This window comes from Zonotrichia leucophrys, chromosome 5 (genome assembly GCF_028769735.1).
Source record: "Zonotrichia leucophrys gambelii isolate GWCS_2022_RI chromosome 5, RI_Zleu_2.0, whole genome shotgun sequence".
In the NCBI taxonomy this organism is placed as follows: Eukaryota; Metazoa; Chordata; class Aves; order Passeriformes; family Passerellidae; genus Zonotrichia; species Zonotrichia leucophrys.
This window is the reverse complement of record NC_088175.1, coordinates 5,280,184-5,298,317: the sequence shown is the minus strand read 5'-3', so window position 1 is coordinate 5,298,317 and position 18,134 is coordinate 5,280,184. Positions and strand designations below refer to the sequence as shown.

Sequence of the window (18,134 nt, the reverse complement as noted above, 5' to 3'; positions counted from 1 at the left end):
CACACCCAGAGATGACCACCTCAGGTGCAGAGCACGGCATTTTTGGGGGCACCTGCTCTATCCATGACGGCATTTCCAAGTCCGCAGTGGGACACATCCCTCAGCCAAGCCTTGGGGCAGTGAGGGCAGGGCCCGGCATCATCCAGCGCTCTGTCGGGACAGGGCTCAGCCGGGGCTCAGCCCCTCGGACGGACCGACCCCCGGCACCAGGCGCTCCGCTGCCGGCCGCTTCCCCGGGAGGGGATTTCTCGGTTCCCTTCTCTCGAGGGGAGGTGCAACTGGAGTTTCCCAGCAGCCGGTCCCGCCCCCGCTTTCCTCCCCTTATAGCCGGGCTGCCCCCGCCCCGGGCGCAGACCCTGTGACAGTGCCGGTGACAGTGACAGTGACAGTGCCGCTGGCCCGCGCCCAGCCCCGCCGCCCGGGAGCCGCCGCTGAGTAAGTCCGTCAGCCTCGGGTCTTTCCCTTCCCCTTCCCCTCGGGCCGGCGTCTCCCGCTTCTCCCGAGGCGCTGCCCCGCTCCGGGCTCATTGCTGGGCAGCTCGGGGGCTCTGCTGGCTCCGAGAGTGGGGAACGAGAGGCGCCCACGGAGGGTGGGGTGCCGGGCACAGGGACGGGTTTCAGCCCCACCTTGTAATGATCAGAATGGGGAATAAATCGGACCGCTGGCAGGACAGCAGCTCCTGGCATATCCCAGGGCTGGGCACCGCAAGGATGTGTGCCTGGTAATTCCATTGTGACAGCTGGGTCTGATTTGTGCTACTTTTCCCCTAAATTTCAGGGCACAGACTCAAGCAGTGACTACTGTAAACCATTCACCTCCTTCTTACCCTTCTGCCTTCCAACACCTTTCCCAAAATCCAGATGAAGGTATTGGGCGCCAAAGTGTCCTAAACCCAGATCTGGCGCTGGATTCCAGATCCAGTGTGGCATTTCTGCCCTTTCTTCTTTGTCTGTATTTAAAGGAAGTGGCTTTCCCCCAAACCACAGGAAAGTAATTGGACTGTGATTCACTCAGTTTGGCTACCCTGAAAAAACACTATTTCAGAGCCTGGACCCTGGATGGCCCTGGGCAGCCCCTGGGACTTGCACCCTGCCAGGGTCACTGTGCCAAGCTGGCACATTTCTGCATTGCCATGCTTGTCCTTTTGTGACTGCTTTTGCTTTGTCAGGGATGTCCCACAGCTCCTAGGACCTGCCTTTTCCCAGAGCATTGAAAAGCCTATAGAAATTCCCTTCTGTCTTTGTGCAGCAGCCCCATATCCATTGCATCAGCTCCTCAGCATAAATTGAAAAATTCAGCCCCAGGGTCAGGATCCTTGGTGCGTTCAAAGCAGAATTTCTTTTTAAGGCTGCTGAAAAGTGAAGAGACTTTCTGTGACTGGAGCATATGGCTGATCTAGAAGCCATGGTGCCTCACTTTGACACCCAAGTTCAGATGGAAAACCTGAAGAAACACTGTCCAAAGTGTCAGCTGCCTGCCCCTCAGCAAGGGACTTTGAGGCTTTTCAGCTCTGATAAAGCAAATCACAAGGGAGCAGAGAGCTCAGGTTTGGGTTTGCTTCATTCACCCTCTGTATAAAAGATGCCTGGAAAGCCAAAGAATTTGAAAGTGCTGAGAGAAGCTCCCAGAAATTTGTTTATCTTCTCAGTCGCTGTTAGCTCTAGCAGTGAACTTTGCAAACTCCAGGCCTTAAAGAAGGATTTGGCTTTGGAACTAAAAACTTTTTTATTATGAAAATAAAACTCTAGACAGCAGCAGTTGGTTGCTCTTTCAGCAGCAACAGTTCAAAATTATGCTGCTCAGACTTGAAGCAAGAAGAAACAATGAGGGTATTGCAGTGCATTCTCTCTGCTTTTTCCCAATAATAGTGTATACATAGAATTTTCTCTTTCTCTGTTTGAAAGATTCTCAATAACAACAGGAGATGATGGTTTACTGGATGGCTTTCAGGTGTGTCAGTAATTTAGGGAAATCAGAGTCTCATTTGGAAATGACTGCTGCACTGCACAGTCCTATCTACACATGGTTTTATGCTGGCTTAAAGCATCTCTCTCATGCCAGATAAGATGCCCTGGGGTCCTTTCCCTGCTCTGCCACTGTGATTCCCCTGAATCCCTTGGGTTCCCCATCACCCCCAGCCCTGTTGGGCAGCCTGGTGATGCTGGGGCACAGGGATTGAGTCCTCTGGGCAGTTTCTGCTCCTGCCTTGGCTTCTTTACTGGAGACAAGTTTTGTTTTCCCTCAGCTCCCCATTAGGAGAAGAACTTGGCCATCATCAGGACACTGCTGGAACACATATTGGGTGGTGGGTGTCTCACAGGGGTCTGCAGATGGGACTATGGATGTGAGCAGCACAGTAGAAGGTCAAGGTGGGCTCTGGGTGGCCCAGCTCTTCTATAGACTGTGATTTCCCAGGCAGAGCCAAGTGGGAGCCCCCAGATTTGTGGTGTCTCCATTCAGTACCCAGATAACAAAAAGGGCAGGAAAAACCCCTCACCTCCTAGGAGGGCTCCCAGATTGCAGAGATTGAATCTGGCATCTTTTTGGACTCTTTGCTTTGATGAATTAGCAGTTTGTTTAGGTGTCAGCACATGGTCTGAGGTATACCAAACTCAAGCTGCCTGCAGTCCTCTATGGCTTCAAAGATGGCTTGGCCCAGTGCAATTCTCTTGTGTGGGCAGATAGATAACTTTGCTAGATAACTCTGGATTTCTGAGAGGCTGTGAGAGAATGGGAGATCTCCACAAAAATGAGATATAAATCCTCATGACCTAGTATGTCAGCAGGTTGGAGAGGACCAAAAATCCAAACAATTGCTTGTTAATACTGGCAGCAGCTCAGGAAAAAGAAGTCAAGAAAAAGTTCAGCAAAAAAATTCAGAATAGAGATAATTAATAAATCTCTTCCCTTGAGTGCTCTCTGGCACACCATGAACTACCCCTGACCAATGAGATCATTCTGCATAAAGGCTGTTTCCTTTGAGGAGGAAAAGGAGAACATGGGAAGCCACTGTGCCCAGAGTCCAGGCTGGGTCCTTCTGTGTCTTGACTCCAAGTGTTTCCCTTGCTGCCCACCCCAGAAAAGCTCCAGCTCAGAGGTAGGTGCTGTGATCAGCAGAGAGCACGCTGCATCCCACCATAGCTACAGCAGCAGTCGCAGCACCACAGTCCCAGTGCTGCAGGGCATCTGGACAGGGTGGCAGAGGGTGTGCTGCCTTCTGGTTTGAAACCAGGAGCTGAATATGCTGTGTCAGAAATAATTGGAGCTAAAGGCTCCCCTGGCACAAACCATGTTGCCACATAACAATAATGAGGATGACGATGATAACAGTAAATTAGTAATAATATGAGTTGGGAACAATGTCAACTCTTGACCTCAAATCATTACATTTCCTAAGACCTGAATTTGAGTTCTGGGAAATGATTTAGCATTTCTCCTGCTAAAAAAATTAGAAGCCTGCTGGAGTTTTAGCGGACTTTGATTTGTGAGAAGAGCACAGGCATAGAGGAGCAGCCTGCAGCCATCAAAGCCAAAGCCAAGAAACGCTGGGCAGGAGCATGTCCTGATAGAGGCAGGAGGTGCAGTCCTTGCTCAGCATCTCCTGCCTGTGCACCCCAGATGTAACCAGGAACACCTCCTTTTAGCTGAGTATTTCTTGTAGAAGGTGTTGGCAGTTTTTTTCTGTAAGTTTCTTAAAAGCATTTCTTACAGTAAGGTCTTGGTTTTCTAACAATAATGAGAAGAGATGGACAGAAAGTGTTTGGTACCCCTTGTCATTAAGAGTGGGGAAGCACTTCAAGGCAGAAGTGGCAGCTGAGGTTTAATGTTTTTTCCTGCTGCAGATACAAACACAGGTCAACCAGCACATGACAATCCCTGGGCAAGAGTTCAAGCTGGCCAAATGTGAGAGTGTGGCAGCTTTTGCATTGACAGACTTACCTGGGTGCTTGAGGCTGGCTTTTTTTGAGCACTACCATGACAAAGTTCTGACAGATGTTAAAAACTCAGCCTCTAACCAGCTTAATCATTCACTTATGGAGTCTTGTCTGTGTAGTGTCACTTTGATGCTTTTCAAAGATCTATTGCATTTATCTTGGCATTGAAGAAAAACCAAAACTTCAAAGTCCACCTTTGTCATCATCATTCATCAAAATGAAAGACCTTAGCCTTTTGGAAGGGGTGAGGTACTTTCTTTGGTTAGAAAACAAACAAACAAAAAAAACCCCAATAATGCTTTGTTTGAAATAATAGGAGAGAGAGAAAGGACTCAGATGAGTCTGTGCTTGAACAAACAGGAAGGAAGGGATTTGGCAGAATTAATCTAAGCACAGTGTTGTGTTGGGAAATGCAGGTTATGAAAAGAGCCTTACAAAAATTAGGCAAGTCCAAGTCACTTGCAGAACATGCCTGTTGCCATGATTTTTTTGGGTTGGTTGGTTGTTTTTCTGGGTATTTTTGTAGTGGAAATGTAACAAAAAGGAACTCCTTTGCATTGCTTTCAGGATTCTAATGGGGCATCCTGACTAGCATAGCTGGAGTAAACTGCAGGGGGTTTCCTTCCCCCTCCCCTCCTCAGCACATGTGCTAGGGAGATGTATGTGCACACATTCAGCCATGGCACAGCTGCTGCTAACCTGGGGTTCGCTCAGTTAGTTAGGAGTATGGTGCTAATAATGCCTTTGGTTGTGGGTTCAATCCCTGTATGGGCCATTCACTTCAGAGTTGGAATTGGTGATCCTTGTGAGTCCTTTCCAGCTCAGACTATTCTGTAACTCCTGTCAGCTGAGCTCTGGTGCTCAGGCCCCCTTTGCTTGCTCATGCAAGCAGAACTCCTTCCCAAATGAGTTTTCGTATTTGTTGTGTTTAGAGGGTAATAGCATTACTAATCCTGAACATGGCCTGGCGTCCAAAGCAGGCAGAAGGAAAGCTCTCAGCAAAGCCAGGCTCTCACTGCTCTCTGTATAACTTAGAATGAAAAGCCACAGTCTTCCAACCAGTTTTCCCAGAAATAAGTATCACATTTTGAATCAGCATGAGACATATCAACATTATAAACTCAACAGAGGTATTTGAAGATCACCACATTGTGGCTGTATAACTGAAGCCAAATTCTTCATTTGTTTGAAGTCTAATTTTTCTGCCATTACTCAGTACAAGCAAACCAAAACTTGCCTGAGAGTTCTTCATGCAGATGTGCTTCAGTCTCCTAGAAAGTCACTTCAAATAAAGCATTATTGGAATAAGGATTGGAAGCTATGAGTCATTTTATTTATTTACAATAATTGCATAATTATAATCATTATAAAATGGTTATAGTTATGCAAATAAATATTTTGCAATCTATTGAATTATAGAGGAACATAATTCTAAACATGAATTCTGAGAAGAAGCTGTAACAATAACAAATTTCTGTTGTTAATTATTTGCAGTGTAAGAGTGTTGATGGTAATGCAGGACTCTGGGAGGATCATGTTTGTTTAAACAAGGCTAAACTACCCTGATCCTCGTGCCTTGTTCCCACTTACCTTGAACACAGATCAGGAAAAAAAGGCCCTGAGTAAGGTGGGAATTGATTCTGATGCCATGTAAGAGTATGAGAGCTTTGTGGTTGCTTTGAAGGCACAGGACACTTATCCCACCCACATCATTCATGTTCCCACCCATGCGCATGTCCATAGTCACACAGCATCCCATGGGAGAGCCTGACAAGCTCAAGGTCTGAAATTAGGACATCTGAATCACCCTCAAAATGGCTCTTGGATTTTTCTCTAATTTAGACTGGACATTAGCAGGGATGGTGTTGCTCAGGAATTCCCCTGTGCTCAAACCAGATGTGTAACATTCCCCATGTTGCCTTGCCACACTTTCTCCTTGGTATTTTTCTTCCTAACTGTTCTAATCTGTTTTTTTTTCCCCTGAAATTTACAGGCTAGAAGGAAAATGATGAAAATGTTACCTTTTTTCCAAAGTCCTTTTGGAATACGCAGTGGATCAGAGGGTTGCATTGATGCAAACAGGCCATTTGAAAACACTTCACCATCAGCTGAGCAAGTCCCTGCCTGTCCTGAACCTTCTGCAGATGAGATCTGGTCCAGGGACCAGGAGAAGATGAGAGAAAGGCCAGAGGCAGCCTGCAGAGCTTCACGTGCCTCTTCCATCACGAGCAATGAGAGCTGCATCTCTGCCGGGGACAGCCCTGAGAAGGGGAACAAAGGAATAAAGGGAATGCTTAAAAGTGCATTTAAAATAGTCAAAAAGACCAAGCCACCCAGTGGTAAGTGCTCCTCCATCCTCCTTGCACCACTTCATGGGCCCTAGTTTTCTCTAGAGGGGCTGTATGAGGTGGGGAGTATGAGGGAAACAAAGGTACTGATAGATTGAAGTGACTTTTCCAAGAAGTCTGGGGAAAATTGGGCTGAAGGAGACATGATCTCAAGTCCTAGTCGTTTAGTACCAAGGGTACAGTCCTTGAGGAGCTGTCCATTTGCAGGTTTTCTGTCCAAAACAAAACTTATTTCTACTGGGGGCACAGAGAATTGTGGGTGGGTGAGAAACCAAGGTATAATTCTCAGCTTTGTTCCTCCATCTCCTCCTACAAAGTCTTGTCGTTTTAGTACAAATTATTTCCTCTCCATGTGTCAAATGCTTTCCCTAACTGGTGGTTTTCCTTCTTGGCCTTGAATTTTCTGCTGAAAACAGGCCTGTTGTACTTTTGTTTTTACTGCTGCATTGCCCCATCCCCAATGATCCCCAATGTTGTCTTCTTTTTTTTTCTTTTTTTTTTAAGCAACCAGAATTGCAGAAAATATTCCAGATAAGACACCACCAATATGTGGCACAATATATTCCTATTTTCCTATCTCAGCTGGATATTTCTCACTGAGTACATCCTGGGGTCATAACTGACATAACCATAACCGTTCACTACCACCTCCCAGTAAGGATTTACTAATTCTCCAGGCGTCTCTTTTCTTCCTCCATCTCAAGCTGATTCACATCCAGCTTGCAGCAGAAAATCCTGTTTGTTGCTAAGTAACTTTTGTTATATTGGATTTGTATCTGATGTTTTGTGCCATTAAATTTCAGCCCATTTACTATTCAACTTATCCCATTGTTCCTGTAAAATACACCAGGCCCTCAGTTTCGATAATGTCTCTGAACTTTGTGCAATCAGCAGATGCCAAAAGGGCACTCCCAGCTTTTGTGCCACAATCTTTAAGGATAAATGAAGTAAGATGAGTTTCATGAATAATGTAAGCTTTCTCCACCCGGGGTCCTCCATTACATACCTAACAAATCTTATTTTGGGATATAACTTTGCCGTTTTAACTAATGATTTCCCAGGTCTCCCTGTGTCAAGTAACTGGCTGTAGTTCAGATAAGATAGTTGAATTGTATTTGTCTTGCTTGCTAAATGTGGCGTCCCAAACAATTTCACAGGTCAGGTTGTGCCAAATCTATTTCTGGAAAACCCATGTGGCATTTCCTTCAGCACATCTTTAGTTACATCTTTCTGTCTACATTATTTCTAGTGCCATCCTTCTGACTTGAGGTCAAATTAATGGGAAGGGGATGAGCAATAACTAACTAACTCCACAGGGCTAAATTTTGGAAACAATTATAGGTGGCTCGTGAATAGCTGTCCATATGCAACACACTGGTGGTGGGTATTAAAGTTTTCATTGCCCCAGTTAAAGGCAAGCTGGAAATAAACTGATCTTTAATTAAACAGACTTTCTATATGGTGTAGGAGCCCAAGAGCTAGCATTTTGGAAGTATAAGCATTTTTTAAAAAGATTCCAGAGCCATCATTTTTTATAAAACATAAGTCTAAATCTTCACTCTTGGTTAAAGACAGGCTGTTCTGTTTTCACCAGTCAAACAAGTCATGGATCTCCTTGGAGAGCAGAAGCTTTGTGATGCCATTCAACATCTGTTTGCCCTGGAGAAGAGCCTCTCTACCAAAAGTGAGGAGGGACTGAACACCAGTCAGCAAGACATCGAGTCTGTCTATGAAGTTCTGAAGCACAAAGTCTTCAGCACCTTGAAGGATTCTGTGCTGCTTGCAAAAACAAACCCAGACCTGCTACAGCAGGCAGTGGAGGCTCTGAAAGAACAGGAGAAAGAAGATCAGAACTACATGTCAGAGAATCCACCTGACCAAAATATGCAATTTAGACCTAGAAAATGGAAAGAGCTCTGGATGGCTACAGTAAAGGAGTCAGTAGAGGCTCGAATGAAAGACACAAGCCGTACTCCTAGAGCTGAGAACCTCTCTGCAGTTGGCCAGAACCTCCTGCACATGGGAAAGACAATGAAAGAAGATTTGACAGTGGTTGCCAAGTATATTAATAAGCTTTATCCTCCTGAGTTTAATGTGTTCAGCATATATGCAGAACTCTACCACAATTATTTTGCCTCCCAGGCAAAGAAAAATGCTGAGTCTCATCTGGAAGACAAGGATATTTATCTTCTTCTCTCATGGGTGCACAACTTTTATCCAAAGTAAGTGGGCTTTTATACATGTTTACCCCTGGAAATCAAAACAGGCTCACTGGCTGCAAACCCAGGCATTTGCTTGATTTATGAGTTAATATTACTGTGATGCAGTCCAGTACCTGGCTAAGTTAGTGGTGTTACTGATGACGTGCTGAATTACAGTCCTGGCCAGAACAGCCAGAAAGGACACTCAAGGCTGCTAGTCTGTAAATGAAGGGCTGTTTCACCATTCTGGCTGCTGAGAAACCTACACACAAATCTTTAGGGCTTCATCTGTGGGGTAAATTGATCAGGTTCATTGCCTTGATATCAATTCCAGTTGCAGACCTGAGCTCAATCTTGGAAAATTTGGAAATTTCAGCCCTTTGTACCAGAGGGCAGACAATAAATAAAATAACCTGAGATGCAATTATCCTGGGCGTGGAGGATGTTGCTTAGGTGTTACCCACAGTCTGTGTTTTCTTCTCCTTTAGGAGAGCCAGGGGTGCGCCCCTGTGAGAGGACACAATCCAAGGGTCCCCATAAACTCTGAATGTTATTGAACTGAAAACATTTCTTATTGTGGCTAATAGTACTGAGTGGAGAATTGAGGGCTTTCACTTCTTAGGTGGAAACCAGTAAAGACACCAGCAATGTTTCTTCTGTTCCAAAGTCATTCAGCTCCACTTTATCCTTTTCGTGTTCCACTGATGAGTGTAATGATTCAGCGTTGATGCCGGAAGTTTTCCACAGCCGGTGTTGTGCTCTAGATCAGGATGTTCAGGCCAGAACCAGCCTGTGTTTGGGAGTGAGCAGCTGTGAGGAGCAGGGCTCAGCCCAGCACTGGGGACAGTGCTGGCCAGGGTAGCAGCTGCTTTGGGAGTGTTCCCAGAGGCCACATCCAGGTGTCTGCTGAGGGACCACCTCCCAGCCATCCAACACCAGCTTTTCATCTGCTCACCTCTCTGTATGCATGGAGAGAGGCCATGTCCAGGGGCTAGAATCCCCTGCTTGCTTCAGGTCTCCCATCCCCACCAGAGCACAGTGGCTGGTACTCAGGAGTTTGGTCTTATGACTCCATTCACAGGCTTGCTTGTGGTCCCACCCTCACAGATCTCACCCCTGGCACGTATCCATTCAGCTTCTCCAAGTCCTGCCTGGACTGAGGACAATGTACATTTCCATCTGTTTTTTCACTGATACCCTCAAAAAGTGTTAGCGATTTGCATCAACAGCTGTCTTGAATTACACTGCCTTTGGAAAATACAATTGTTTGGCTTTTTTCATTCCAGAGACATGAGAAAAGATCATGCTTTAGCCATGGAGTTGGATAAAGTTAAGCTTGGAAGCCTTTTGCCTTCAAGTCTGAGCAAAGAGCTTGAAAATAAATACCTTGACAGTGAAGAGGTAAGAAAGGTTCTGTCACTCCTCTTCTTCCCTTCACTGCTCCCATGTGACTCCTCACAGAAGCTGTGACTTGTCCTGCACACACACCTCTTCACCAGTGAACCACACACCCTTCCAGGGAGAAGCAGAAGCTTTTGTTTGTTTTTAGGGAGCAGGTCACCTTTCTGCTAGATGGGACTTGCAGAGCAAACTTCTGCTTAGCCCTGGGAGCCATGAGAAAAGAACTGCTCTGTTCTTGTAAATCATGTGGTAGCAACGGGGAAAATCCAGCAACAGATCTTTATGGGCAACTTTCTCATTGTCTGATAAATCTCCAGAGGGATTTATGGTCCCTCTCACAGGAATCTCTGAAGGATCTTGGATTACTCCTGGTATCTGCAGAGGTGCCAGGCCTTGGGTGAGCGCAAAGCATGGAGTTCTGGTCTTGACAAATCTCTTTCTTTGATGGAGAACTGCCTGCTCTGCAGAAAATAAAACTTGCTCTGGTTTTTGTATCACCCTTCCCTTAATGGAAACAAGAAGCCACTTCTAGAGTATTCCCATAGCTCAGTGCTTTTGGCATTTGGGCCTGGAATTCCCGGAAAATGAGAAGATGAGTTCCAAGTTTAACTGTAGTCTGTGATGGTTTGCATATGGGAGAGGTGGTGTGAGGTCTGCAAAGCGCATGAACGGGACACTGGGGAATCAGCAGTATGTGCCAGACACTGCACAGACCATTTCCAAAGCCTCACTGCAGCACAGAGGGGTCAGAGCAGAGAAAACCTGAGAGCACTTTGTTTCCCTCTCCAGCACTTGTGTGGCGTCAGAAAAGCTCATGAAAAAGGATTGCAAAAGCAGGTGGCTCTGAGAGTGACGCACACACAGTGTGTGGTTGGGGGAATTTGGGCTCTGGCACACGGAGCTGCTGCAACCTTCCTACCCACTGCTCCCTCCCTGCCCTCCTGATCCCCTGGATGTGGAGGTGTGATGGAATCTTCACTCCCATCTTAAAATACTCAACTCACTATTGTGTAGGTATCGTGAGGGGGTTGTCCTTGTTGCTGTGAAGTCATGGGTCAGGCATCTCCTAACAAGGAACCTTTATATCCCAGCCAGGGCTGAGGAAAAAGTCTGCTGGGCAAGGCAAAAGGTGGGTGAGTGGGTAAAACCTGCATAAGGCAGGAGCTGTTGCATCCACGTTGTAGTAAATGCCATTGTTCTTCCTTCCCTAAAGGTTACTGTCAAAAATTCACTGAGCAGATGTTTAGATAAAGAAATCCAAAGATGGAAAGAAGACAAGGAACCAGAGAAGCTAAATGGACATTTTCAGAGTGAACTGCTAGGAATATTTGTTATTCAGGTAATACAAAGCTATATTAAAAATAAACAATTGCATCTTTTACCTGCTTAGGATTTGAGACCAACTATGGTCAATGCAGAAAAGGAAAAAGCCAAGTCACTTGTGTAGCGTGGTAGCAGAGGTGGGTGGTACAGGGAGGCTAAAAACCATGGTCTGTCGTGGGCTGGGTGTACCATGGGACAGAGGCAAACACCTCTATAAGCAAAATAAGAAGAAAAATTGCCTTCCTTCTTCTGTGCAATTTCTTCTGCATCCCCAGCAGCAGAGACAGGACACCGGCTCAGTTGATTGAGAAATGGGGAGTCTCTTTCTTCCTCCCAGGGAAGGTGCCACAGACAGAGCTGCCCCTTTCCCTCCTCTGGCTGCAGAGGATTACTTGAGTTTACTTTTAAAAAATAGACCTCTCATGTGTTGTGGTTGTTGTGATTAAATGGTTCATTTAAATGCAATCTAATGACATTCAAAAAAAAAAAAAAAAACAAAACCAAAAAAAAAAGAAACACAACCAAGTGTGAAATTGCCTACTTTCTCAGCTGTTTTCTAGATTTTCTTCATGCTCCTTTTGAACCTCTCAGCTAAGTATAGCTGCTCTGTTTGGTCCCTGGATCAGTTGCAGGGGGGGATGCAGGAGAGCTGAGTGCAGCTCTCAGCAAAGGATCTGCAGCTTCTTTTACCCAGCAAACCTGCAGCTTCTTTTACCCAGCAAACCTGGCCTTTTTGGAGCAGGCAACATTTAAAATTGATCTCACTTGTTTGTTAGAGTATGTACAGCAGCCAGAAGCGGGCTGAGGACATCAGCAAGGCCGTGGGTGAGGAGCTGTCCCGCCGGCTGCTGAAGGAGCTGCCAGCCTTCCTGAGGAGGTGAGTGAGTGGGGAGGGCTGTGGGCACTGGGGCTGGCACAGCACCTGGGCAGCCACTCACCCACCTCTCCTCTTCCCATCTCCCCTCCAGCTACAGGGAGGCCTTTGAAGACTTCAAGGAGAAAAGCAAGAAGCACACATACTACAAGCCTATACTGATTGCAAATATTAACAACTGCTGGAATTTTAGGTAAGAGTCCAAAAGAAAAGGTTTTGCTCCTTCCTCTGCAGGCAGGCAGTGTATAGAGGGGAGGTACTCCAGAGTGAGCAGAGGTAGGTCCATCTGCCTGCAGAAGGTTTGGAGACCTCTGAATTTTTCTCTCTCTCCTCTGAGGACAGACTGTTCTGACCTGACTGGTATTTTCTTTCAGAGACTACACGGAGAAATACGTGGCAGAAAAGGAGGACAGTAGAGCTGATATCCTCAGCACTCTCGCTGATATTGAAAACAGTGGATTTGATGTGCTGCTTCAACAGCTCTTTGCCCAGCTGAAGGTACCATATCTGTGCCCCACATCCTCCTGCCCCATGGCTCAGCTGATACCAGGGCAGGGCACGTTCTCCTGCAGTGCTATCTGTTGTTCAAATCTCTGATTCAAACCAGCCAAGTTCAGAAGGGACAGGATCAGTCCTAACCCACACTGCTGCAGGAAAACTCCCACTAAGCTCTCCTTGAGCTGGTCCTCAAGCCTGCAGGCAAAATGGGTGCAGTGACATAGGCATGACTGTGCAGGTGAACATAAAACCTGCTGATGGCATCTGAGACAACAGCTAGAGCAGGGAGAGTCTCAACCTGCAGCTATTTGCTCTCCGCACTGTAGGAAGACATCACTAATGGCATAAACTGCAATTACGCAGCTTTTGGCTTCCTCATAAAGGTGACCTGAAGGGCATTTCTGTACTTCTGGCTTTCTTTTTTTTTTTTTCTTTTTTTTTTTTTTCTTTTTTTGTTTATATATATATAACACAATCTTTTCGAGTTGAGCAATTTTGATGGAGGAAAAGGAAGCGTAGGAGTCAGGAATGTTCAGCCACAATCTCTCCTACTTTCTCTGTAGAGCCTTTTGGAAGGCACGAGAGAACAGGGGTACAATTTTTTTTTCATTTTCATATTTATTTGCTGTGGCTGAGAAAAATTATGAGCATCTCATAAGGATTCATTTTTTTCCCCCTGATGGTTCCATAATTCTTTAATCAGACAAGATGGTGAGGGGGGGAAAAAATAGCAGAAATAATAAAAACACCTCCAATATTAACCTTTCAAGCCCTTGATCTTCTTAACCATGAGGAGCCAAGACGGAGACACAGCCCCTTGTTCCCCTGTCCCTGTAAGGCATCACCACACACCCCTGCACAGGACTACACACCACGCTCTCCCTACATGGGATACTCCACATGTAGGAATAACAAATATACATGTGCATAGAATTTATTTGAGGTAACTTAGCAGATTCTCCTTTTTTTCAGCCAATGTACAAGAAGTTTACAGAGAATAAGTGGGATTCCAGCAGTGAAATTATGAATGAGATCATTAAAACCACCAGCAAACATATTTCAGACTTCAAGACCTTAAAGGACCCGTTTTACCATGTAAGTCCAAGAGAAATATCGGAGGGATTCTGGGGTGCTAGGGCTGCATTTTCAGCTCTGATCCTCTGTGGCTTGAGCTGCCTTGACCTCTGGTGAGCTGGCCTGGTATCAGGAAGCCTCTCAGGCAGGATTTCCACGAGCATGCAGTTTACCCAGATAAGGCACATAAATCTCACCCTCCTCTGACAGAAGCAGACTCCTGCAGCTCTGCTGCACTTATTTCAGAGCAAACCACCCCTGATGCAGAGAAAGTGCTTTAGAGACCACCCAATACGTGGCTTTAATTACAGATTTGGTTTAGCAATCTTGAAACACAGATGCAGTTGCATGGTTCAGTCTCCTTGCTCCTTTGATTGCCCTAAGGGCTGGAGGAGGTGGATGCAAATGAGACAAATCCCAGAGAACTAAGCCAGAACCACATCCTCCCTGGTGCTGGACTATATATGAAATATCATAATATAAGACAAAATTTGATTTCCTGTCTTTGTCTTTTTAGTAGCTGGGACAAATTATGATGTTTTATGTGTTAGAGAGAAGAACAGGAAGAACAGCATGAATTCCTGTTTCTCTGGAATACTGTTACTCCTCTACCACATGGAGATCTTTTCTGTACTTTAAACTCTTCCCAAAAGGAAACAAACATTTGGAAATTCCCATTCTTATTAGAGCACAAAGAAATTCTCAGCATCTAGGATGTGCTGTAACCAGTCTTGGGAGGCTACAACCAGGGCTGTTCCTGCTGTGTAATCCACAGCAGGCATTGGTGGGAATGGCTCACAGCACCCACAATGGTTTTGTCCTCCATCCACACTCATGGTTTGCTATGTCCCCAAGCAAAAGAGAGATGGATGATGATTCCCTCCTCTCCTTCCCGACAGGCTATTGTTGAGAAGATCCACGCCCGTTTGGTTAAAGAGTACATTGTGAGGCTGCTGAAGAGGAAGGTCAGCCTGAAATCTCCAGCACAGCAGCAAACTCTGGCCCAACACATCTCCAAGAATGCTGCTGACCTGGAAGCCTTCTGCACCAGCAATGTACGTGAGTGCTTGCCTTGAACATGTCAGCACAGGGCACAGACACGCTGAAAAACAGGAAAGCAATTCTGGGGACTTTTGTTGACCTTTTCAACTCAAATTTCCTGGAAGGCAGGACCTTAGGCAGAAAGTGGTCTCTAAGTGCTTGTAGGCAGAAAGGGTCCCCCACACTGTAAGCAGCCTGCCCCTCCCTGCTTGGAGAGACGATTTCATCTTCCTTTGTCCCACAGGCAGTTTCCTTTCGAAGGTTTACACTAATAGGGTCAAAGACTTAGATAATCTTTTTCAGTTTCAGTACAGCTTCCATGGAGCCTGGGTTTCCTCTCACCCTTGATTTCCCTCACGCTGCAGCTTTTAGGTCAGCCAGGGGATAAAGCAGGCAGTGTGGGGGTCTGTGGTATGCAAGGAATTTCTGCACGAGAGCCAAGCTGGAACACCCCTCTCTGTCCTTTGAGATCATCTCCCTCCTTCTCCATGCCTCTAATCTTGTCTGCAAGAAAAGCTAACAGCTAAGCCAAAACCTGTCCTCCATCACCCCATGCATGTTTGACTAGAGAAGGAACAAGTCTGAGTTTCACATAGGCTGGGTAGGAGGTCGGGCAGCTGCACCTTGGAAATTCCAATGGTCAGGAAAAAGCTCAAGCTGGGACTTCTACTCGATTTTGGTGATATCTGGAGATGCCAAAGGCGGGGTTGTGTTTGGAGCTGAGGCAGAGCAGCACGTGGCAGTGACTCACCTGGCCCATCTGATTAAAGACCTTGGTGCACACACCAGACAGTGCAGAAACCCAAGGAAAAGGAAATGAGCAGATAGAATCTGCTGAGGTGCATGTGGAAGTCTCAGTCTTATGGCAAACCACACACCATTTGTGTGAGAGGATTAAAAACCATCAAAAAGCTAATCCAGTTTTTCCAAGGCTGCCTGAGGCAGAAACAGCACTGAAAACAGTGAGGCACCTAAAATCACTGATGTGTCCTTTCCACTTGCCAAGAAACAGCCTCAGGAGGCAGCTCCTGGGGTGGGGGGCACTTTGCACCCCCATGATGTCCTGTTAACCACTTTTTCTTCTTGCAGGGATCTCAAGCCACCTGGCTGAATTCAGCACTCCCCAAACTGGCTGAAATAATCCGACTTCAGGATTTGGGTGCTATTAAAATTGAAGTTGCAACACTCGCCACAACGTACCCAGACATCCGGTAAGAGATGCTGAAACAGATTTGCTAGTACTCATAAGGAATTTTAATTGATCCAGAAAGCAGTCAAATATGAATATAGGTGAGGTTCGTACAGTCTGAGCCTATAAACCTGGGTGGGGGCTGCCTTCCAGGCTGTGGCAATCCCAGTCCTATCAGAAAGCAAAGGAAGATATGAATAAAAGCCTGTTGATATAGTCCAGATTCTGCCCTAAGTTTCTCCTTTACCTTGGAGATTCCCTTCCCTACCCCAAACATCCCAGGACAGTGCAAGGTCTGGTGTAGGACTGCCAGGTACTGAGCTGGCACCCACAGGGGATGTCAGCACATGCCACAGGGTGGGAGGAGGCACATCCTGCTGCAGTGGCCCTGACCTGTGGAGGTGTGTGGGGGGAAATAACACCTGCCCATCTCTCTTCCACAGCAAAAGGCACCTGGAAGCGTTCCTGCACATCAAAGCCAATCTGTCACGCAGTGAACTCAAGAGCATCCTGGGCTACTTGGCAGACAGCACAGCGTCCACACAGGCCAGGGCCCCACTCTTCTCCAGCATCAACGTGTCCTAGACCAAGGCCTGCCTTGGCACTGCCCTGTGCTGGACTGTGGGGTGAGCTAGGGATGGAGACCATCTCCTGGAGCAATGCATGGCACACACTGCCACATTTCCTATGGAAAGTGCTTTGTCCAGTCTGGTGCTCAGCATCTCTGTGGGAATCATTGTGCTCCATGTGTTGCTGGGCACAGGGAGGTGCAGTGCCCACAAAGACTGGGGCTGCTCCTCCCACCAGCCATGGATTCCCTCTGAGGTCTCCTTGTGCCACTACATTCTCTGCCTGGACACTGCCCTGGAGCTCTGAACTCCATCTACCTCTCAGGGTGCCACGAAGGCCACATCACAGACCAAGCAGGCGCCACCTATGTAGCTTTTTATCTTCTAAGGGAATTAAGGGAAACAAAAACTGAAACCAACATTTAGAGATGTGTAGCATCCCATGAACTCTCGAGATGTTGGGAAAGTCCCATGTGAGCATGCTTGCAATCCATCTGCCTTCCTCAGAGCCAGGCAGGGCACTGTGTAAGGCTGGTGGGAGAGGCACCAGGTTCCTGGGGAGGAGGAGCTGCAGCCCAGCTGTGGCAGGGCTCCCGCCAGCCCCCCTGCAGCAGCTGCAGGCTCTGACCCAGGGCAGCAGCACTGCCCAGGGCCTTGGGGTTTCCAGTGGGGAACTGGCCCTGGAGAGTGTGTGCTTCCTCCACCTCTGTGAGGTGAGAGATGCTGGGCCCCTGGCAGTGACCCCATCCAGTGCATCTGCACAGAGGGACCCCTCAAACAGAGGCTGGGAGCAAGCTGCCTATTGAAATGGATTGTCTGGGTTAAGCAGCAGCTGGTAAAACACTTTGGGTATTACTGAAGTCCTCCTTACCAAGGAGAGGACTTCCAGACCCCATTAACAATGCAGGCTTTGAATGGGGTGTGGGACTGGTCTCAAATGTCATCAATACATACTGAGCACCCTGTATGTGTCACCATTCTCTTGCTCACTCTTTCCCCTTGTGCTGTGAGGTAGATACGATGTGAAAATACAAATGGGTCTCTTGTGAAACTGTGTTTTGTTTCTTACAGCACAGTTTTTTTAGGAACTTAATCACTTGCCAAAACAGCACTGTGTATATTTGGAGACCTTTCCCTTCTGTTCTCCTGTTTCAGCTTTAGCATCAGCCTGTGGAAAGTCCAGAAGGAAGATGCCTGATGACTGTGCAAACTATATAATGTATTTATATGTATATGCAATATACCACCAGTGTATTTTTGCATCCAATTTTATTTTTTCTCAGTTAGAGATACTAATTTGCGATGTTTATAATAAACAGTATTCAAATATGCTAGAAAAGTGACAGTTTACTGTGTTGCCACTGCTATGTTGTCCTTCAAAGGGCCATTTCTCCCAGCCTGCTCTGGTGAATATCACCCACTGGTTCCAAGTAGGGGGTGTTTCTGGACTACAGACAGGCTGGAAAAGCATTGCTGCTGCCCCAGTAAGACATTTACTGAACAGGGTGGCTGCTCACTAGCAGTGGCCAGTGGCACATGTTCAGATGAGACTTCTGTCAACAGGTCCTGCAGCAAAATTGTGCCCTGAGTGAAAAACAGTGCTTAGATTTTAGCCTGCAGCCTGTCCACAGGCAGCACAAATCACCCTCTCCTTCCTTAAGCACACTCACACAAAACTCAC

At 46.6% G+C, this 18,134-nt stretch overlaps 1 protein-coding gene across 1 annotated transcript; it reads left to right on the top strand.

Annotated features, from left to right (window-relative positions):
* The first annotated feature begins 349 nt into the window (after positions 1-349).
* TNFAIP2 (TNF alpha induced protein 2) lies at positions 350-17,787 on the top strand. Its single transcript, XM_064715531.1, has 12 exons — positions 350-435; positions 5,929-6,274; positions 7,878-8,505; positions 9,771-9,885; positions 11,099-11,224; positions 11,985-12,085; positions 12,177-12,275; positions 12,457-12,580; positions 13,553-13,675; positions 14,554-14,709; positions 15,785-15,906; positions 16,328-17,787. The coding sequence occupies exons 2-12, from the start codon at positions 5,941-5,943 to the stop codon at positions 16,467-16,469; spliced, it is 2,070 nt and encodes a 689-aa protein (XP_064571601.1). The 5' UTR covers positions 350-435; positions 5,929-5,940; the 3' UTR covers positions 16,470-17,787.
* The last annotated feature ends 347 nt before the right edge of the window (positions 17,788-18,134 follow it).

Bases quoted from the DNA above. Each gene is read 5' to 3' on its own strand.
- TNFAIP2 (XM_064715531.1), top strand. From the start codon at position 5,941: ATGATGAAAATGTTACCTTTTTTCCAAAGTCCTTTTGGAATACGCAGT. The intron at 6,275-7,877 runs GTAAGTGCTCCT...TGTTTTCACCAG, and splicing joins AAAGACCAAGCCACCCAGTG to TCAAACAAGTCATGGATCTC. The intron at 15,907-16,327 runs GTAAGAGATGCT...TCTCTTCCACAG, and splicing joins ACAACGTACCCAGACATCCG to CAAAAGGCACCTGGAAGCGT.